At 46.8% G+C, this 22,952-nt stretch overlaps 1 protein-coding gene across 3 annotated transcripts in view; it reads right to left on the bottom strand.

Annotated features, from left to right (window-relative positions):
• Positions 1-10,379: 10,379 nt before the first annotated feature.
• Positions 10,380-22,952, bottom strand: part of cadm4 (cell adhesion molecule 4) — a 158,212-nt gene continuing 145,639 nt past the window's right edge. For 2 of the 3 annotated variants that reach the window (XM_045214421.1, XM_045214420.1), the window contains exons 7-8: positions 14,730-14,858; positions 10,380-12,110 (exon numbers count right to left, since the gene is read on the bottom strand). In XM_045214421.1, coding sequence (XP_045070356.1) covers positions 12,001-12,110; positions 14,730-14,858 — 239 coding nt within the window. In that variant the 3' untranslated portion in view covers positions 10,380-12,000. Of the gene's footprint in view, positions 12,111-12,609; positions 12,684-14,729; positions 14,859-22,952 lie in introns of all 3 variants that reach the window. The other variant, XM_045214422.1, reaches the window with a different exon arrangement.

Raw genomic sequence — 22,952 nt, 5'->3', positions numbered from 1 at the left:
GGCTCCGTGGGAGCGCAGCTCCTGCCTGGAGGTCTATCGCACAATCTCCCTGCCTATGGGGAGGCAACTGCGTCGCCCTCGACTTACTGAACACAATAGCCAAATCCCCATACTCAGGGGGAACGTGCAATGCGGGCACCTGGTTTGGACTCTCCACCGAGGTAGCCCCTACGGAAACGCCTAAACATCGACCCACACACTGAGCAGACCACTCCATCAGAGCCCTCTCCTGCCACGAAATAGACGGGTTATGGGTACTCAACCAGGGCATGCCCAGCACCACCGGATACGCAGGCGAGTCGATCAGAAATAGCTGGATCATCTCCTGATGACCCCCCTGCGCACACATCCTAAGTGGCGCCGTGACCTCCCTGATCAAGCCCGCACCCAACGGACGGCTATCTAGGGCATGAACGGGAAGGGACGTCAACAGGGAGAAGGGGAATCCCTAAGGCTAAACAAAATCTCTTATCAACAAAATTCCCAGCCGCGCCTGAATCTACCAGCGCCCTATGCTGGGAATGAGGTGCGACCTGTGGAAAACGCACAGGTATACAGAAGTGCGCAACAGAGAGCTCTGGGTGAGTGGGGCGCCTACTCACCTGGAAGGGCTCCCCAGTGCGGGGCCTGTCGTCTTCTCCCCTAGGAGGCCATCCCCAGCACCTAGCCGCGGTGTGTCCTCCCCGACCACAGTTGGTGCAGGAGATGGACCCCTCGTACTCCGACCCCTCCTCTCTCTAGCGCCAGCGCCCCCGAGCTCCATGGGGCACGGCTCGGAGGCGCTGGAGGGTGAAATGGACGGACCCCCCTCGGGACGTCCGCGGGTAGCTAGCAGGGTATCCAGCCTGATGGACATGTCGACTAACTGGTCGAACGAGAGGCTGGTGTCCCAACAGGCCAGCTCCCTACGGACGTCCTCACGTAGACCACAGCGGTAGTGATCAATGAGGGCCCGCTCATTCCACCCTGCATCCGCCGCTAGAGTCCGGAATTCCAACGCGAACTCCTGGGCACTCCTCCTCCCCTGCCGGAGGCAGAACAGACGCTCCCCCGCCGCTTTCCCCTCCGGGGGATGGTCAAACACCGCCCTGAAGCGGCGGGAGAACTCGGCGTACGTGATGGTGGTAGCGTCTAGTCTCCTCCACTCAGCGTTGGCCCATTCTAACGCTTTGCCGGAAAGGCAGGAGATCAGGGCGGACACGCTCTCGTGTCCCGAGGGCACCGGGTGCACGGTGGCCAGGTAAAGCTCCACCTGGAGAAGGAAGCCCTGACACCCGGCAGCGGTCCCATCGTAGGCCCTCGGAAGCGAGAGTCGAACTCCTCTGGGTTCCGGAGCGGGTATGGGCTGACTTGCCGATGGTGAGGGCAGGGAAGATGGCGTTGGGGGTGTCCCTCGGGTCTCCCAGCGTTGGAGGGTGGTGATCACCTCCTGCAGGGCGGACCCCATCCGCAGGATCTGGTCATTCTGCTCCCGGACCCTGTCCTCCAACGTCTCCTGTGCTGCTGCGGCTCCTGCTGATTCCATTCGAGCAGGTGTGTGATTCTGTCAGTGTTGCTGTAGGTGGGTGTGGTGGTGGAATCAGGCGCAGGACGCAGAACGTAAGTCCAAAAGACTTTAGTGGATGCACAAACACAAGCACGAATAAATGCCCTGAGGCGAGAACTCCGCACGCAGGCGAAAAACAAAACGGGCGCACTAAACAGGTGCGACAAAACACTCCAACACCATGGAGAACAGCTCAACCGAGCAAACAGTATACGTACTAGCCAAACGCACGACAGTGAAAACAATCACACACAACACTTGACAAACACAACGAGAACTTATAGGACACTAATGACACTAAACGATAACAGGTGTACAATACCAGACCAGACCAAACGAACATAGAAACATACAACGGTGGCAGCTAGTCAGTGGCGGCTGGCCGATAGAGGGCGCTAGGCGCCGCCCTTAAATAAAATTATTTTAAAAAATAAAAAAATAAAAATAATAATAATAATAATAATAAAAACATCAGTATGTCAATATTTGTGTGTTTGAAATATGGAATGCACACAGTAATATGTGTAAGATATGATAGAAAATCATATTCGCAACCTTTCCTCTGCCTGTCAAACGCCTCGTCAGCTCTGGGCGATACAGAAAGTGCCCCGAGGAGGCGGGTCTACGTAGCAGTTAAGCCAATTGCTAATTTAAGATATGAATGTATGACATAAAATGTAGTCAATAAGCGATCTTAAATCGAATCCAAGGAGGGCGATTATTTTACCGCCCCAAGCTCGCCCCCTGATAAAATAAGGACCGGGGTCCAGTGACGCCATTTTTACTAGACAACAATGGCGAACGCAAACGTTACTCCTCCAAGACCCAACCCTAACTCGGTGAAATCTCTCCTCCAAGATCCGTTTGAGAGGAGAACTTTGTCAGAGAAAGTTCGGGTGAAAGAGCTGGGCCCAGATCAACCTGGCCTCTCAATCAGACAGCAGGCTAGCGAGAAAGGGAAGCAGTATATGCGCGGCTTCTCCCGTAGCTGGTACACCAGGAAGGCTTGGCTAGCTGGGTGCACTGATGCTAATGCTTTATTTTGCTTTCCGTGCTTGCTTTTTAAAACGCACGGGGTCAGATTCAGCATGGACAGGTACCGGAGTGAGGGATATGAAGCACCTGTCAGAGAAGGTAAAGAAACATGAGAACACCAGGGCACACATGGACAACTCTGTAAAGCTAGCTGTATTAGGAAGGGGTGAACATTGCTACGCAGCTGGATGACGGCCACAGGATTGCGGTGAGGAAACACAATGAGGAGGTGGATAAAAACAGGCACATTCTATCCAAAATTATCGATTGTGTGAAGTTCTGTGGGGCTTTTGAGTTGGCCTTGCGTGGGCACGAGGAGACTGACTCCTCAGACAACCCCGGCATTTTCCGGGGCTTAGTGGATTTTGTTGCCTCCCTCGACAGTGTGCTGGAGGAGCACCTGAAGACAGCTACCGTTTTTAAGGGCACGTCAAAGACGATACAGAACGAGCTGTTGGACTGTATGCTGTCAATGCTTAAGGATTACATCCTGGAGGAAGTAAAGAGTGCTGATTTTATCGCCATTCAAGCTGACGAGACGACTGACGTTTCCACCCACTGCCAGTTGGTGCTTGTGTGAGTGATTATCATAGAGCCGTCACAATTATATTTGTTTTAGTATTTTAAAAGGAAAGAGAAGACACAATCAGACGTTGATAATAATGCAGGAAAGTACTACACAGTTTGTAATAATTATTCAGGTGTCCACCAGGTCAATTTCTAGAAGAGGCCTAGTTGTTATTGAATATTAACTTTATTGCTAAGTGAACAGCAGAACAAAATTATGTTGCATCCCTCTCACAAATGTAATAGAAAAAGGCTTTAAAACGTAATAACATCAGTTAATTATGTACATCACAGGTTAAAAGCAGTTACTAGACATAGTTTGTGTGTATATACACACTGTCTGTCTGTCTGTCTGTCTGTCTGTCTGTCTATATATATATATATAAGTCACTGGTTGTGTGTTGAGGGGGAATTACAGTGAGTTAAGAAGTCTGATTGCAAGTTATCAAATTAAACTTTATTTTTGGACCCAGGGCCTCAATTCCCTCTTTGTGTGGGGACAGCGCATCTGACGAGCAGCAACAGCCCATCAAGCGACGGAGGATGCTGGGACCAGGAGAACAACAGAGGTTGGCTATAGAGGTAAGTTGTGATGTAATTGTCAGTGTTTCCCACCTAGAACTTTTTTCAGGCCTGGTAGTATGTAGCCAAAACCCTGAACAATCAGCACCTTGGTAATCATATACTTGAGTTGGACATAGGCATGTGTCAGTCAGGATCACTTGCATCAAAATAGCTTAATTGCAAATTAAAGCTGATGATGTATCTTTTACAGGTATGTGATACCATCCTGAGTCATGCCAAAGAGAGGTTCTCCTTCACCCAGCACCTCATCAGCGCAACACTATTGCACGGAGAGTTGTTCCCACAACACAGTGTGAAGTTCCCCGATACAGCGCTTGAAACAACCGTGGAGGCGTACCCCATGTTGAACAAGGCCAAGCTCAAAACCAAACTGTCCCTCATCTATGAGAACAGTGAGTTCAAGGCTTGTAGTGGTGCAGTGCCCCTGTACCAGTTCTTCATGGAGAACAACCTTCAGAGCACTTTCACAGAGACTGCCAGCCTCCTCAAGATCCTCATCACCACACCCATGACAACTGCTGAGTCAGAAAGGTGCTTCTCTACACTGAAAAGGATCAAGACCTTCCTGAGAAACAGCATGACACAGGATCGCCTGAACGCTCTGGCCATGCTCTCCATGGAGAAGAAACTTGTCAGGGACATTCCTGACTTTAATCAAAGGGTCATTGAGAGGTTTGCCACTCAGAAGGACAGACGGGCAAAATTCCTGTACAAATAAGATGACAGACACACACACAGAGCAGCTCTGGCCGCATGTTTCTTTGTATATAGTTGACCTTAGCATAAAATCCAGTTATATATGGTACTCTAGAAAGTCTTAATAGTGTCTTTGCTAATATTACTGTATATATGTTGTTTTGTATCAATTAATTGTTGCAGTTCTGGAGCACATTAACAATTAGTCACATTTAGTATGATCATAAAATACTGTATGCTATTCTTCCAGTCAAAGGTTTGAGTTCATCCACTTGATATCCATTTCTATATTATACATCCTTTCATACAGTGTAAGATTTCCTATAAACTTTATAATAATTTCATGTTATTGTCCACTTTCCACTCTGTTCTGACAGCATGCCTGTTGCGTTGCCTGTTTCCACTACCAATGGTGAAAAGTTCACTTTAAATGCAAATGAAAGGCTTGGGTTTGTGTAATATGTTTTTGTGTAAGAATGCCTCAACTTTTTAATATTGGCATTAAATAATTACTGAATGTTTCACTGAGCACTGCTGTCCTGCAGTTTGTGTTAAAATATATCGCGATGGTTACAGGAAAAAAAAGTATGGCACAGCCCCACCGAGAATATTTTTCACCAGCCGCCACTGCAGCTAGTATTCCGGAGATGGCGAACGCCGAAGCCTGCCCGAGCAAGGAAGAGAGGCAGCCTCGGCCGAAACCGTGACAACGGCACAACGCCTCTCCCCTATTTGACCTAGATAGTTTGTGTGTATGTATTGATATGTAGGCTATGTGTGCCTTTTGTAAAAATAAATAACAATTGATGTAGTTCTGTCCTTCAGCTGTTGTCTATTAAAGTTCTGTATTATGTTTCATGTTTTGTGTGGACCCCAGGAAGAGTAGCTGCTTCTTTTGCAACAGCTAATGGGGATCCTAATAAAATACAAAAATAATAATCTCTGCTCTCTGGTGTATCCGAGATAAGCTTTAAAAAAGCACCCGCAGGTACGGATCACAGAAAGTGCCACTGGTTGCTGGTAAGCTTTCTTGATTTGGACATACATTTTTGCCAACACGTTTTACCTTTTTTTAACCAACTAAACAGCTACTTTTAGAAAACAATGTTTGGGAATTACCTTTGTCTAGCTAATAGGCTATGTTAGAGCTTATACTTCCAATTATAATGTGGGGAGGTCAAAATAATGAAAAACTGTCTACCAAATCTATTAATTTTAAAATGTTGGTTAATGTTACTTCTCCTTGCCATTATCATTCACCTGATGATAAGACAAGACGTGAAAAATAAAATGTTGGTTAACACATGATTGGGGTCCCTGGGTCGCCAGTTTGCCTCGGCGGGGGTCCCTGGGCAGGAAAAGGTTGAAGACCCCTGCTCTAGACCATCAGTGCATGCTGGCTTCATTTGACCCATTGGGTTCTATGTTTATCCCTTCTCTCTCTCTCTGTTTCAGGTACAGTTCCCTGGTGACACGTCGGCGAGTCCTGTGTGTGGTCCTGCTGTGCTGGGTGGCATCTGTCCTCTCCTCCTTTGCCCAGTTCATCGGCTGGAATGTCCTGGACACCTGGGGAGGGGCTGAGGGATGGCTGGATGAGCTGGAGCTGGATGACATCCCACCAGGCAACTGGACCTCCCCTCCTCCTCCCCCTCCTGCGCCCCCCAAGTACAACCAGGACCGCTCTGTGATCGGGAAGTACCTCCCTTATGGCGGCTTCCTGTCCAAGTTCTATGTGGAGGATCTCCATAACTTCACTTACGCAGAGATCCATAGGAGCCACTGGGGGGTGTGTGCCCCCGACACCGTCCTCAGCCCCCAGTTCCTGGTCTATGTCTATGGGGTGACCGTCTTCCTGCTCCCGCTAATGGGCCTGCTGGCCATTTACCTAGACCTGGTCTGTGTGATGCCCAGACAGGACCCTGAAGGCCCGGGCTCTGGCCCCCCAAAACGCCGCTCTCCCCGTGCCCGCTCTCTGGGCCTCTCCCTCTGCCTCCTGGTCCTCCTGTGCCTGCCCCTTCACATCACCCACTCCCTCCTGCTTTTCTCCCCAGGCACACTGCCCCCGACCTGGGCTTTCCCGCTGGGCTCGCTCCTGTCGCAGCTCTACGGTCTGGTGCCCCCTCTCCTCTTCACCATTCCCATACAACGGGTGGGGGCGTCCTGCTCACTCAAAGGGAGGCTGTGCCCAGATGTGTGTGTGTGACATGGAATGGGAAAACAGGGAAGGTGTCTGTGTAAAAGCGTTGTTACAACACCAGCATTCCCATCTCATTTGTTATAATTCACTCTCTTAGGCTCTGTTTACACACATATCCAATATGGTAATACATCGAAAATTGCTGAACATCCAATTTCCCTGGAAGTTTGTCCACAAACATAAGTTCCAGACATTGTGTGTAAACAGGGCCATGTATCATTGTGTAATTCACAAGGAGCTTCTTTGTGTATCTATCCCTATACATATGAATCAACCTGTCAGTAGCACATACTAGACGTTAATTCGTTTTTCAAACACTGTGCTGTTTAATCATTGGGTCTCATATCAAATAAGGTCACTAACCAGGCTTCCATCCAACCTTTTTATGCTGAGTAAAGTACATGTCGGTTAAACACTTTAAAGACAGGCCTGATGGAAACAGCTAATTTGTCAGTAGACTTTCCAAATGTCGGCCAAACAAACAAGGTGGGATCTTTTTGTGTCTGTAAAATTAATTATGTGAGAAATGGCGGTGGAAACGCCTTTACGCGCAAATATTGATATAATAACCATCATACCGAGGTAAACTTGGAGTCACACGATGATATGGTGTGTGGTCCTTCCACTACACTCGGGAAACAATACAGTTTATTACGCTACAGATGAAATAAGTTATGATGAACTTCACAGGGTGGTGAAAATGCAAGGTGATGAACTTGATGCCATTTGGCAAATTAAAATCATCTTGCTCTTTTGTCCATAATAATCTCATCAACCACACTGTATCTGCGAGCTGTTGTGCCATGACCAGAGTGGGCATATTCGCTATATAACGCAAACATTTTTGTGACAAAACCATCAGTAGAGTTGAAAATGCGATTAAAACCCATTTAAATTCAAGTTTTTATTCAGTACATGGGAATTTAACTGCAAATGTTATTTTTATGTGCACTACATCATCATGCACAGCCTTTTATCAGCAACAAGTCAATTTGTTGGAAACACATCTCTGGTGGGAAAATCTGTCGCCAATTGGATGGAAACCTAGCTACCGAGAGAGTAAATATCACGCAGCAGACTTCTTCTAATCTCACACTGATCCAGAACTAAGCCTGGGACTAGATCAGGATCTGTCTGCATTGTAACATGCCTACTGCTGCTGCTGCTGCTGCGGATGCTATAGATCTAGCTTTGATCATGTTTAATTAAACACACAGTAATAACAGCATGGTTGGTCCGGCGACGACCTCATAATTATAGCAGAGAAACGGTCTTCATGGCTGTTTTGATTAACTGTATAAATCTAATACTCTCCTTAAATAAAAGGCCTTGCTCTAACTAATTGGATTGTTCATCTTCTGGCCACGTTGGTGTGAAAAATTACTTGGGGGCATCTCGCCTTCTTTAACACATGCACATGCACTCTCTCTCTCTCTTTCTTTCTTTGGTCTTATTAAGAGGGTCTGTCTTGTCCCTCCCTCTAATTCTCTCTCTCTTTATGCTCATCTCTCTTTCTAATACATGCACACACACTCTGTTCTTCTCTTCTCTCTCTCTTCTCTCTCACATACAGATAACTGCCAACATAAAGGAAACACTTGAGTAAATGAGGGATACAAAGTATATTGAAAGCAGGTGCTTCCACACAGGTGTGGTTCCTGAGTTAATTAAGCAATTAACGTCCCATCATGCTTAGGGTCATGTAAAAAAATGCCAAATTGACCATTATTTTGGCTACCATGGCTAGAAGAGATCTCAGACTTTGAAAGAGGGGTCTCAAAGGAGCATAAGGGGTTTAAAGGGAGTGTGTAAGTGTGTGTGTGTCTCTCAGTCACCAGATCTCAACCCAATTGAACACTTACGTGAGATTCTGGAGCGGCTCCTGTGACAGTGTTTTCCATCACCATCAACAAAGCACCAAATGATGGAATTTCTCGTGGAAGAATGGTGTGGCATCCCTCCAATAGAGTTCCAGACACTTGTAGAATCTATGCCAAGGTGCATTGAAGCTGTTCTGGCGGCTCGTGGTGGCCCAATGCCCTATTTAAACACTTTATGTTGGTTTCCCTTATTTTGACAGTAACCTGTACATCATCATACATCAATCCGCCATCTCAATTTTTCTCTCTCTCTCTGTCTACCGGTTTCTCCCCAAACCCCACCCTCAGATCTTCACAAAAGCAACATCTCTCTCTGCCTGGAACACATTATTGATGGAGAGCAGTTCTGGCTTGGGTGCCCATTCAATTGTTCCGTCTGCCTGAGAGCACAGTCCTTCCTGATTACGCTGTGCTTCTCTAACCGCTGCTCACCGACCGACACGGTCACCCACTTCAATCAATGGCTGGGACCACAATGGCACAGCACGGCCCGATGCACCACTAACGTCATTACCAGAGAATAGAGGCCACTCCGGTCACCTGACTACCGTTAACAGAGGCTAACTGGGGCCATCGCTACTGCTAGCATTTCCTATTTCACAGTGCTGGTATTTACCTGGTATTGGGTAGGACATTTTGTGGTAAGAATGTATACTTTAATGGTACTTACATGAGATAATTCAAAATTAGGGAAATACCTGGTCTAATGGTGAAACAAATAAGTAATTAATTGGTTATTACTGTGTAATTACCATCTTATCATGTCATTACTTGATCATTTCTGTACCTTACAATAAAGATAATTTCTGTACTTTACATTAAAAATAATTTATATATGTAACCATTGGATAATATAACACTCAACCTACAATGGTGGTTGTAATGTACTAATGATATATAATGCTTATGAAGATAGGCTATTATAGGAAAGAGATATGCCTGTCATAACAGACCATGACACGTCATAAAACAGAAGAAATACTGATATGACCCTGTTACAGTACATGAATCAGCTAAATGATAGTGTTTTACACTTCCCATCAGGGTTATGTGACAGTGTATCATCTTCTCTGATGATTGGTTTAGACGGACTGAGACATCCTCATGAGAGTGTTTAAGTCTTCTAGAACACTATCGTTATAGAACAAGCCATGCTAGTATTAGGACGCTACTGGATGAAGTCAAGCTCTGATGACCACTTCAAGCGATGTGTCACCCACCAATTGCTACATTAGGTTTGCGTGTCATTATTTCAGCTAACCTGGGGATCTGTTCTGGACATGGTGTATCTATTGTTCTACTGCCTACAGCGTTGGTTCACGTCAGCTGGTATAGGCTAGTATAGCCCTTGCTCCTGGTGAGTCCAATACTTTGATTGCCGTTTGACAATCTGTCTTTATGACAGCCTACTGTGGAGCCTTATCGTCGATAGAAGACAAACACATCGATCCATCACGCAGCGACCTCCAGCAGCTATTAAATCCAGCCGCACACGCAGATGGACAAGTTGAGTGCTTCTTGACAGAATCTGGTATTGATTGCATGGAAGTAGTGGGGGCGTCATATATTTCTGTGCATCTGACTTGACTATCCTTTTGGCTCCCTCTGTTCCTCTCTCTCTCCCCCTCTTCCCATGATTCATTAGCACAGTCATGGAGCCTTCTGTATGTTGTTTATTCTCTTTCAACCCCTCGTCTGTTACAGCTCTTTCTAGCATTTCTTTCCTTCCTCCCTGCCTGGGTTTTTATCTTCCTACCTTTAGCTCTCTATTCCCTATTGATGTTGTCATCTGCGGTGTCTCTTCTCCTCTCACCGTGTTTCAGAACATTTCTTATTAAAGAGGACACATCTAAAAACAGACTCGTCTCCGGTGTTATTTTTGAAGTATTTTTTATTTTGTCGTGCTTTGTATCTTTCCCCTATAAAGAAATAGTTAGCTATATCAACAGCGACACATGGACTATAAAATAAACAGCAGTGAAAGACGAGAAGAAGAAACAAACAGGCACGGGAGACGGAAATAGAAAGAACTAGAGAGACAGAGTAAGAGAGAAGTGGAAAGAGCAGTTTCTAGAGAATAACCAAAAACAACAAACATGGGAGGTGTACAGTTATAACATTTACAATAATAATAACAGTAATAATAATAATAACAATTATAATAGTTCAAATAATAACAATAATTAATAACAAATCAATAAGACCTCAGGTATTTCATAAAGACAAATTAAACATTTTTTCTATCTTTTTTTGTTTTGATCACTGGACAGTAGTTTGTTCATTTTTGTACCTCTAGGCTAATAATGTGTTAGTATAGTATCTTCATAATGCGTTCAATAGTAAACTGTATTTTTTCTCAATTTCTTAAAAGATTCATTTAAGTTATCTTACTGTTTACATTTTTACACAAATAAAGAATTCAGAGATATGTATGTGTGTGTGTATGTGTGTGTGTGCATGGCATTCAGAAAAATATCCATCATGTATTTTTCCTTATTCATTACTTTCCCTTTCACTCATTGTTTTTCTTTTAAGACTTTTAAACATTTTTATCCCTTTAAGGGCATTTTAAAATAATTAAGCTTTTCCTTAATGTGTCTCGTCGACTTATGTTCCCTTTCTTCTAACTCACGAAAGGAGACTGGCACTAATCCTTTCATTATTGGCCAACAATAGAGGAGAGATAAAGACAGACACAGACAGAGAGAGAGGGAGGGAACAAGGGAGAAGAAGAGGACGAGAAAGAGAGGTGAATAGAGAGGGAGGGCGAAAGAGAGAGACAACAGTTCTGTTCCGCAAGGAAAGTAGTCATTCATAACAGGAAGGTTTCTAAATTACCCAGAAAACATTGCCAGCCTCCCCAGCACGGACGGCAACTACAATACCTGGGTTGTCTGCAGAATTGACTGGGTAGTTCAGAAATACTTTAAGAGACTTTCAGGGTAACACTCTGCAATGTAGTCAAATAATTATAGATGAGTTGTTCTCTGTGGGCTGATGTGCTTTGGCAATTTCAAGTAATCAAATTAAGCATTCAAACTCAATATCTTCTGGAAACCATACCCACCCCACCTGTTTGTCTGTGCCAGTTATGGATCGAACATTTTGGAAATGGACGGTTTTTTCTCTTTCGCCTTTCTACATCTCTCTCTCTCTCCAATTACCACAGGGAAGAAAGTGCTTCTTGTTATCGCTTCTCTCTATCAAAATAATGACAATATTATCACTTCTCCCTTTGTCTGTCTCTTTCTTTTTCTATCTCTCCTTCATCCTCCCTCGCTCCCTCGCTCCTTCCTCCAGTACACCTACAGTATGGCACAGTTATAATGTTAGGGCTGATCAGAGTCGTCTCTCTTTCAGTCTCTGTTCTGGTCTGTGTTGTGGTCTGTGTTGTGGTCTGTGATGTGGTCTGTGTGCAGTAGTATTACAGTCGATTCAGAAGGCCACCCATCATGGCGTGTTGGGAGGAGGGGTGTGGGTTTTGGGGCTGGAGGCTACAGTAGGTACTCCTTCTTGCCCTGACTGGCATCATTCCCGTTGAGGAAAGCCTCCTGGACCTCCCCGTGCTCGTCCAACCCACTGGCCTCATGGGTAAGATACGAACCTGGGAGAGGGAGAATGAACAGAGAGAGAAAAGAGGAGAGAGGGAGAGAGAGAGAGATGCAAAAAGACAGAGGGGAGAGGAGGCAGAGAGAGAGAGTCATAGAGAGAGAGAGAGAGAGAGAGAGGAGGCAGAGAGAGAGAGAGTCATAGAGAGAGAGAGAGAGGAGGCAGAGAGAGAGAGCAAGTGAGTGAGAGAGAGAGAGAGAGAGAGAGAGAGAGAGAGAGCGAGAGAGAGAGAGGAGGCAGAGAGAGAGAGAGCAAGTGAGAGATAGAGAGAGAGTGAGAGAGAGAGAGAGAGAGAGAGAGAGAGAGAGGAGGCAGAGAGAGAGAGAGCAAGCGAGAGATAGAGAGAGAGAAGGCATAAAGAGAGAGAAGGTTGTGCAGCAGAGAGAGGGAGACAGATGAACGGGTGTGGATGTTAGTTGTGACAGAGAAATATAATCCTTGTGACATTCAGTGAACCCATCAAAGCAATCTTTACCATATTGTTAAAGTCCTACCTGTGATTAATTATTAGTTCAGTTAGAATTAGGTCAGTACCAATTAAGTATAGGCTCCCGGGTACGATATGTGCCTGACAGAGGGAGAGGGGGAAATGAGAGAGGGCCAAGCATGGTGCAAAGAGAGAAAAAGAGGGGCGGAGGCATAGAGAGAGAAAGATAAGGGTAGAGAGAGGCACAGAGAGAGGGAGATGAAGAGAGAGAGAGAGAAGGATGGTGGGGAAATTAGCTACGGCAGAGTAATATAATAATAAGAGACAGTCAAACTATCAAACTAAATTCTTTAATTTCTCTCTGATTTACATGATCAGTGCAGAATTTAAAGGGCCAGACAAAGACACAGATTAAGCCTAGTCATTGACTAAAAAGCGATTTCAATCCTTTGAGAATGCTTTTTAGTCCAGGAGTAGGTTTAATTTGTATCCGGGAATGTAAGGACAGATACTGGGAGACGAGAAGCAAGTACAGGGAGTGAACATTTAATATATACAGACATGAAACAAAACATGGACAGCGTCTGGACAGGGGAAACATAACGACATTAATGCTGACACAGGGATCAACCTGGGGAACAGACAGATATAGAAGGGGCAATCAACAAATGGAAGGAGTCCAGGTGAGTCCAATGAGCGCTGATGCGCGTAACGATGGTGACAGGTGTGCGTAATGATGGGCAGCCTGGCGCCCTCTAGCGCCAGGGAGGGGGAGCGGGAGCAGGCGTGACAGTACCCCCCCCTCTAGGGATGCCACCCGGCATCCCACCTGGGTGAGCCTGACGGGCTGGCCGAGCCATGGGAGCCGGACGAGCCGGCCGAGGCGCGGGAACCTGTCGAGCCTGACGGGCCGGCCGAGAAATGGGAGCCTGACGAGCCGGCTGAGGCGTGGAAGCCTGACGAGCCGGCTGAGGCGTGGGAGCTTGACGAGCCAGCTGAGGCGTGGGAGCCTGACCAGCCGGCTGAGGCATGACGTGGGATGGGAGCCTGCCGAGCCAACCGAGGCAAGAAAACCTCTCGAGCCAGCTGAGCCATCCCTGGTTCCTTCGGCAGCGGCACCCAGACCCGACGTCACCAACCCAAACTAAAAAAACGTGATGCTTCTGATATTCTGTAATGTTCTCGGTTCTACAGATGCTGGGAGACGGGAAGCAAGTACAGGGTGATGATTTAATAAATAAAAGACATGGAACAAAACGAGGACAGCTTCTAGACGGGGAAACAAAACAACATCAATGCTGACACCGGGAACAAACAGGGGAACAGACAGATATAGAGGAGGTAATCAACAAATGGAAGGAGTCCAGGTGAGTCCAATGAGCACTGATGCACGTAACGATGGTGACAGGTGTGCGTAATGATGGGCAGCCTGGCGCCCTCGAGCGCCAGGGAGGGGAAGCGGGAGCAGGCGTGACAGGGAAACCTGCCCAACAAGCCCAATCATGTTCAAGTTGAAGTATCACTGCAGGAGCCAATGGCAGTCTCTTTGTTGATAGAACATGATTGGGCTTGTCTGGTCAAGGCTTTGATTGGCACACTGGCAGCCACAGCAGGACAGAGACAGGGCCCTAATAGTGCTATCTCTGCTCACTGATTGGTTGTAATGGCTCTGTCTATTTGCTGATTGGCATTCTGGCTGTATGAACCCTCCCCTGGTCTCCAAGGTTCTATTCCCGGACAACTTTATTGGCACTGAAGGAGGAAGCATGGGGCTGCCAGAGGCTGTTAAAATGATGGGGGAGCGTGGGTAACTGAGTTTTTCTTTATTGATGTGCCCTGATACAGTAAACCATAGGGGTCATTAAACAACATGACCACACCTACATTTCCCACCAACCCCCCTGGCTAAGATACAAGGTCGTTTGTCATGTTCTGAGGTGAGAGAGGAAAGAGCGTGCCCTTTTCCCCCTCATCCTCCTATCTCATCCATTTGTGTCCATCTTTTATTTACTATTTTTAATTCACTGAGACAGATATAGTTTCTGCATATTTGCCATTAGTTACAGCGAGGTGAGGCGTGACCATTGAGAATTCATGGTAGTCTCACCTTTAATGGAATTCATATAACTTTTCAACTTTTGTGTGTGTGTGTGTTTGTGTGCGTGCGCGTGCATATGTGTGTGTTACCTTTCTGTCGGACAGAGCACCAGATGGTGACGATGAGAACACAGATAACAGTGAAGACCAGCAGAGCCAGGACGCCCCCTATCACAGCGTACGGTCCTGCACTGTGGGTCTCAATCACTGCACCGGGGTCTGAGAGGGCGGGAGGGAGAAAGAGAGAGAGAGATGGGGGAGAGATATATGGGGAGGGGGAGAAAAGAGTATTAAATCAAAGTCTGTACATCCCTGAACGGTGAGATCATATACTGTATCTTTCACCATACCTGTATTATCACCTACAGAACACTGGAGCAAGAAGGAAGATAATTGGAAGAGCTCAGACTAACAGAGCACATAGCTCCAGTGTACAGAGAGCACTTGTTTACACCACAGACACACCCAGAATAAATAATAAGAGTTTCATACAGGCTGGAGTGAAAATGTGGAGTGACACCTGGAAAAATGGTTTGTGTGTGTGTGTGTGTGTGTGTGTGTGTGTGTGTGTGTGTGTGTGTGTGAATACATAGTGCCAACCCTGCCCAGGAGACCAGGACACATAGGAATGGGCTTGGTCCAAGGACTCTACCAGACTGGAATTAAAACAGGAATCATTAACACAATGCTAACAAAATAACACAGCCACAGAGAGGTGTAGGATGGATGAAGAAAAAAGAGGAGAGAGAGCAAAGACGACTGACAAATGAGCAAATGAGAAAGTGTGTGTGTCGTCTATCTATCAGTGTGAGCACGTGGAAGACAGAAGAAGAAAAGAGTGTAGAAGTGTGTGTTCGAAGAGTCTGCCGAAGCAATATTTCATGCCGGATGAAAAATTAAGCGCTGCCTTCCCACGGTGCATTTCTCTCCCTCGCTGTGCCCAAAGCTCGGTGGGTAATGAGTGACAGTATAAAGGAGCCCGTCGTTCTCCCCACGTGCCCAATAACGCTCCCGCATCACTCTCTCTGACATTCAAACACAAGGCACAGCAGGTGCACACCTCCTGAGACAGCAGAATAATGCCCTGCTCCCTCTGTTTCATCTCTACCCCTGAGAGATAGAGAGAGAGAGGTAGAGAGAGAGAGACAGGAGGAGAGAAGGTAAGGGAGGTAGAAAGGTGGTGAGGGGGAGGAGAGAGGGAGAGAGAATGAGAGAGAGAGAGAGAGAGAGAGAGAGAGAGAGAGGGAGAGAGAGAGAGAGAGAGAGAGAGAGAGAGAGATAGAGAGGTAGAGAGAGAGAGAGAGAGAGAGAGAGAGAGAGAGAGAGAGAGAGAGAGAGAGATAGATAGATAGAGGGGGAGAGAAGGTAAGGGAGGAAACGGTGGTGAGGGGGAGGAGAGAGAGAGAGAGAGAGAGAGAGAGAGAGAGAGAGAGAGATAAGCTATAAGACAGGGAAGAATGGATATGATGAGAGGTAAAAGAAAATAGAGGAAATTAAAGACCTGGAGAGTGAGGATGAAGGGGAGAGAGAGAGAGAGAGACAGACAGAGGACACACACACATGGATAGAAGAGATCCAGGTGGTGTCCCTCTGTTCTGTGTGTAACAGCCACTTACTCACAGTGGGAGCCAGAGAAGCAGCTTGGCTTAACTGCCACCCCATTGTGTGTGTGAGTGTGTGTGTGTTCAGGGCCAGCTCCAGGCAAAAGCGACAAAAATAATAGCTCTCATTATATCCCTTCTTCCCTGTCTTATACAGTGGCTTGTGAAAGCATTCACCCCCCTTGGCATTTTTCCTATTTTGTTGCCTTACAACCTGGAATTAAAATGGTTTTTTAGGGGTTTGTATCATTTGATTTACACAACATGCCTACCACTTTGAAGATGCAAAATATTTTTTTATTGTGAAACAAACAAGAAATAACACAAAAAAACAGAAAACTTGACCGTGCATAACTATTCTCGGGGTGATGAGAGGAATTGGGTTTGCGCCAGACATAGCGTTTTCCTTGATGGCCAAAAGGCTACATTTTAGTCTCATCTGACCAGAGTACCTTCTTCCATATGTTTGGGGAGTCTCCCACATGCCTTTTGGCGAACACCAAATGTGTTTGCTTATTTCTTTCTTTAAGCAATGGCTTTTTTCTGGCCACTCTTCCATAAAGCCCAGCTCTGTGGAGTGTACGGCTTAAAGTGGTCCTATGGACATACAGTGACGAAAAAAAGTTTTTAGTCAGCCACCAATTGTGCAAGTTCTCCCACTTAAAAATATGAGAGAGGCCTGTAATTTTCATCATAGGTACACGTCAACTATGACAGACAAATTGAGATTTTTTTTCCAGAAAATCACATTGTAGGATTTTTTATGAATTTATTTGCAAATTATGGTGGAAAATAAGTATTTGGTCACCTACAAACAAGCAAGATTTCTGGCTCTCACAGACCTGTAACTTCTTCTTTAAGAGGCTCCTCTGTCCTCCACTCGTTACCTGTATTAATGGCACCTGTTTGAACTTGTTATCAGTATAAAAGACACCTGTCCACAACCTCAAACAGTCACACTCCAAACTCCACTATGGCCAAGACCAAAGAGCTGTCAAAGGACACCAGAAACAAAATTGTAGACCTGCACCAGGCTGGGAAGACTGAATCTGCAATTGGTAAGCAGCTTGGTTTGAAGAAATCAACTGTGGGAGCAATTATTAGGAAATGGAAGACATACAAGACCACTGATAATCTCCCTCGATCTGGGGCTCCACGCAAGATCTCACCCCGTGGGGTCAAAATGATCACAAGAACGGTGAGCAAAAATCCCAGAACCACACGGGGGGACCTAGTGAATGACCTGCAGAGAGCTGGGACCAAAGTAACAAAGCCTACCATCAGTAACACACTACGCCGCCAGGGACTCAAATCCTGCAGTGCCAGACGTGTCCCCCTGCTTAAGCCAGTACATGTCCAGGCCCGTCTGAAGTTTGCTAGAGTGCATTTGGATGATCCAGAAGAGGATTGGGAGAATGTCATATGGTCAGATGAAACCAAAATATAACTTTTTGGTAAAAACTCAACTCGTCGTGTTTGGAGGACAAAGAATGCTGAGTTGCATCCAAAGAACACCATACCTACTGTGAAGCATGGGGGTGGAAACATCATGCTTTGGGGCAGTTTTTCTGCAAAGGGACCAGGACGACTGATCCGTGTAAAGGAAAGAATGAATGGGGCCATGTATCGTGAGATTTTGAGTGAAAACCTCCTTCCATCAGCAAGGGCATTGAAGATGAAACGTGGCTGGGTCTTTCAGCATGACAATGATCCCAAACACACCGCCCGGGCAACAAAGGAGTGGCTTCGTAAGAAGCATTTCAAGGTCCTGGAGTGGCCTAGCCAGTCTCCAGATCTCAACCCCATAGAAAATCTTTGGAGGGAGTTGAAAGTCCGTGTTGCCCAGCGACAGCCCCAAAACATCACTGCTCTAGAGGAGATCTGCATGGAGGAATGGGTCAAAATACCAGCAACAGTGTGTGAAAACCTTGTGAAGACTTACAGAAAACGTTTGACCTGTGTCATTGCCAACAAAGGGTATATAACAAAGTATTGAGAAACTTTTGTTATTGACCAAATACTTATTTTCCACCATAATTTGCAAATAAATTCATTAAAAATCCTACAATGTGATTTTCTGGATTTTTTTTCTCATTTTGTCTGTCATAGTTGACGTGTACCTATGATGAAAATTACAGGCCTCTCTCATCTTTTTAAGTGGGAGAACTTGCACAATTGGTGGCTGACTAAATACCACTGAATACTCCAATCTCTGCTGTGGAGCTTTGCAGCTCCTTCAGGGTTATCTTTGGTCTCTTTCTTGCCTCTCTAATTAATGCCCTCCTTGCCTGGTCCGTGAGTTTTGGTGGGCGGCCCTCTCTTGGCAGGTTTGTTGTGGTGCCATTTTATTTAAATTTTTTAATAATGGAGATGTTCAAAGTTTCGGATAATTTTTTATAACCCAACCCTGATCTGTATTTCTCCACACCTTTGTCCCTGACCTGTTTGGAGAGCTCCTTGGTCTTCATGGGGTCGCTTGCTTGGTGGTGCCCCTTTCTTAGTGGTGTTGCAGACTCTGGGGCCTTTCAGAACAGGTGTATGTATACTGAGATCATGTGACAGATCATGTGACACTTAGATTGCACACAGGTGGACTTTATTTAACTAATTATGTGACTTCTGAAGGTAATTGGTTGCACCAGATGTTATTTAAGGGCTTTATAGCAAAGGGGGCGAATACATATGCACGAACCACTTTTCCGTTATTTATTTTTTAGAATTTTTTGAAACAAGTTTTTTTTTCATTTCACTTCACCAATTTGGACTATTTTGTGTATGTCCATTACATGAAATCCAAATAAAAACCATTTTAAATTACAGGTTGTAATGCAGCAAAATAGGAAAAACGCCAAGGGGGATGAATACTTTTGCAAGGCGCTGTAGCTTCTCTCTACCTCTCTCCCCACCACCTCTCTTTCTACCTCCCTTTCATTCTCTCCCCCTCTCTCATCTCTCTCTCTCTCTCACTTGTTTTGTCACTGACAGTCACTCAATTAGCCATGTCAGCTAACAATTTTTACACTGGTAAGTAAGTCTAGCCAGTTATATAAACTTGTAGTAATCATGGTTGAATTACCAACCGTGCACGCAGGGCACGTGCCCAGGGGCCCTGACCTCCAGGGGGCCCCCATTGATTTAGTTTGTGACTCTCACTCAGATATCTTTAACATTTACATTTGAGTAATTTAGCAGACGCTCTTATCCAGAGCGACTTACAGGAGCAATTAGGGTTAAGTGCCTTGCTCAAGGGCACATCAATAGATTTTTGACCTAGTTGGCTTGGGGAATCGAACCAGCGACCTTTCGGTTACTGGCCCAACGCTCTTAACCGCTAGACTACCCGCTGCCCAGTTCTTCATTGTCTCCACACATACAGTATGCTTCCCTATGTACCACTCCATCAACTTCACATATTATGTGCAGAGCCAACCCGGCATAAGTCACGGCAAAATGTGTAGAATTGCAGAAAATGTGCTTTAAAACAGCAAAAATGTATGTCTGCCCCATGGCAAAACTAGTACAATTGCATGAAATTTGTAATAAAATGGCAAAATGTTCTGGCCGCACCATGGCAAAATGTGTAGAACTGCAGAAAACATGCTTTAAAACAGCCAAAATGTATCTCTACCCCATGGCAAAATGAGTACAATTGCATGAAATGTGTTAAAAAATTGCTAAATGATTCTCCGCCCCATGGAAAAATTTGTAGAACTGCAGAAAACAGCAAAAATGTATATTTTCCCCATGGTGTGATGAGTGTGAATGAAGGAGTCAGGCGCAGGAGGTAAAACAATGAAGTCCAGAGTTTATTCCGTTTACATAAATAAAACGCACCAAGCGTCAAAACGAAACTATCACAAGGGAAATATTCCACCATGGCAATAACAAATGGAAGAGTAGCTCAACCGAGCTACTCGCTCTCACAATGAAACAATCACTCACAAAGTCAAGGGGAACAGAGGGAACACTTATACACATACTAATTAGGGGAATGAGCACCAGGTGTGTGTGATTGACAAGACAAGACATGACAAGTGGAGTGATGAGAATGGGATCGGCAGTAGCTAATAAGCCGGTGACGACGAACGACGAAACCTGCCCGAACAAGGAGGGGAGGCAGCCTCGGCGGAAGTTGTGACAGTCGGCGCGGCTCCAGCAGTGCGCCGACCCTGGCATCGGGGACGGCCAGGAGGACGCGGAGCAGGGCGAGTCGGATGGCGACGGTGGAAATCCCTCGACAAGGAGGGATTGAGGATGTCCCTCCTTGGGACCCAGCACCGTTCCTCCGGACCGTACCCCTCCCATTCCACGAGATACTGAAGGCCCCCCACCCGACGCCTCGAATCCAGTATGGAACGGACCGAGTACGCCGGGGCCCCCTCGATGTCCAGAGGAGGTGGAGGAACCTCCCGCACCTCAGACTCCTGGAGTGGACCAGCTACCACCGGCCTGGCACCGTGGCTCTGGTGCCACGGTGCCAGGACCGGTTGGTAACCCAAAACACATTGGAAGGGTGTTAGGTTAGTGGAGGAGTGGCAGAGAGAGTTCTGAGCGTATTCTGCCCATGGCAGGAACACCGCCACTCCCCCGGGCCAGTCCTGACAGTAGGTCCGCAGGAACCTTCCCACATTTTGATTCACCCTTTCCACCTGCCCATTACTCTCGAGGTGAAATCCAGAGGTCAGGCTGACTGAGACCCCCAGATGTTCCTTGAACGCCTTCCAGACTCTAGACGTGAACTGGGGACCTCGGTCGGACACTATATCCTCTGGTACCCCGTAGTGCCGGAAGACGTGAGTAAACAGAGCCTCCGCAGTTTGTAGGGCCGTGGGGAGACCGGGCAGAGGAAGGAGGCGGCAGGACTTCGAAAAGCGATCCACAACGACCAGGATAGTGGTGTTACCTTAGGAGAGGGGTTAGATCAGTAAGAAAATCAATACTAAGGTGAGACCATGGTCGTTGTGGAACTGGTAAAGATTGTAGCTTACCCGCTGGGAGGTGCCTAGGTGCCTTACTCTGGGTGCACACTGAGCAGGAGGAAACATACATCCTCACGTCCTTAGCCAAGGTAGGCCACCAGTACTTCTCGGTCAGGCAGCGCATTGTATGACCGATACCTGGATGACCAGAGGAGGGTGATGTGTGTGCCCAGTAGATCAGACGATCACGGATAAGCGCAGGCACGTACTGCAGCCCAGCTGGACACTGCGGTGGAGATGGATCTGTGCGTAATGCCTGCGCTATATCCGCGTCCATCGCCCATACTACCGGCGCCACAATGCATGAGGCCGGGAGTATGGGGGTGTTGTCTCTGGGCCTCTCCTCTGTGTCACACAGCAGAGACAGTGCGTCTGCCTTCACGTTCTTCGTACCCGGAATGTATGAGAGTGTGAAATCAAACCGGGTGAAGAAGAGGGCCCACCTGGCCTGGCGAGGATTCAGCCTCCTCGCTGCCCGAATGTACTCCAGGTTACGGTGGTCTGTCCAGACAAGGAAAAGGTGTTTCGCCCCTTCGAGCCAATGCCTCCACACCGTCAAAGCTCGGACAACAGCCAGCAGCTCCCGATCACAAACGCCGTAGTTCTGCTCCGCCGGGCTGAGCTTCTTCAAAAAGAAGGCACAGGGGCGGAGCTTGGGTGGCGTGCCCGAGCGTTGGGATAAGATAGCGACTATCCCTACCTCGGACGCATCCACCTCCACTACATACGGTAGTGATGGATCGGGGTGAGCCAGTACCGGGGCGGAGGTGAACAGACCCCGCAATCTACTGAAGGCCAAATCAGCCTCAGCAGACCAGCGGAGCCTGGACGGCCCACCCTTCAACAAGGAGGTAATGGGAGCTGCGACCTTGCCAAAGCCCCGAATAAACCTCCGATAGTAGTTGGCAAAGCCAAGGAAGTGCTGAACCTCCTTCACCGTGGTTGGAGTCGGCCAATTACGCACGGCTGAAATTCGATCTCCCTCCATCTCCACACCTGTGGTAGTAATGCAGTATCCGAGGAAGGAGATTGACTGCTGGAAAAACTCACTTCTCTGCCTTGGCATAAAGATCATTTTCCAGCAGTCGGACCAGTACCTTGCGAACTAGGGACACATGCTCTGCGCGCGTAGCGGAATACACCAGGATGTCATCGATGTAGACCACCACACCGCGACCAAGCATGTCCCGAAACATCTCGTTCACAAAGGACTGGAAAACGGATGGAGCATTCATCAAACCGTAGGGCATCACCAGGTATTCATAATGCCTCGATGTTGTGCTGAATGCAGTTTTCCACTCATCCCCTTCCCGAATACGCACCAGGTTGTAGGCACTCCTGAGGTCTAATTTGGTGAAAAAACGGGCCCCATGCATTGACTCAATCACTGAAGGAATGAGGGGAAGAGGATAACTAAATCGTACCGTCACCGTATTCAGTGGTCGATAATCAATGCACGGACGTAAACCGCCATCTTTCTTCTTCACAAAGAAGAAACTTGAGGAAGCAGGTGAAGTGGAGGGATGTATATACCCCTGGCGCAGGGACTCGGTGACGTATGTTTCCATAGCCTCCGTTTCAGCCTGCGACAGGGGATACACATGACTCCTAGGAGGTACAGCGTCTACCCGAAGGTTTATCGCGCAATCCCCCTCCCGATGAGGTGGTAATTTAGTCGCTTGCGTCTTGGAAAACGCGAGCGCCAGATCATGGTATTCGGGGGGAATGCGCGC

This window comes from Coregonus clupeaformis, unplaced genomic scaffold (genome assembly GCF_020615455.1).
Source record: "Coregonus clupeaformis isolate EN_2021a unplaced genomic scaffold, ASM2061545v1 scaf0255, whole genome shotgun sequence".
NCBI classification, from domain to species: domain Eukaryota; kingdom Metazoa; phylum Chordata; class Actinopteri; order Salmoniformes; family Salmonidae; genus Coregonus; species Coregonus clupeaformis.
The sequence above is the reverse complement of the archived record's forward strand: the minus strand, read 5'-3'. Positions and strand labels throughout refer to the sequence as shown.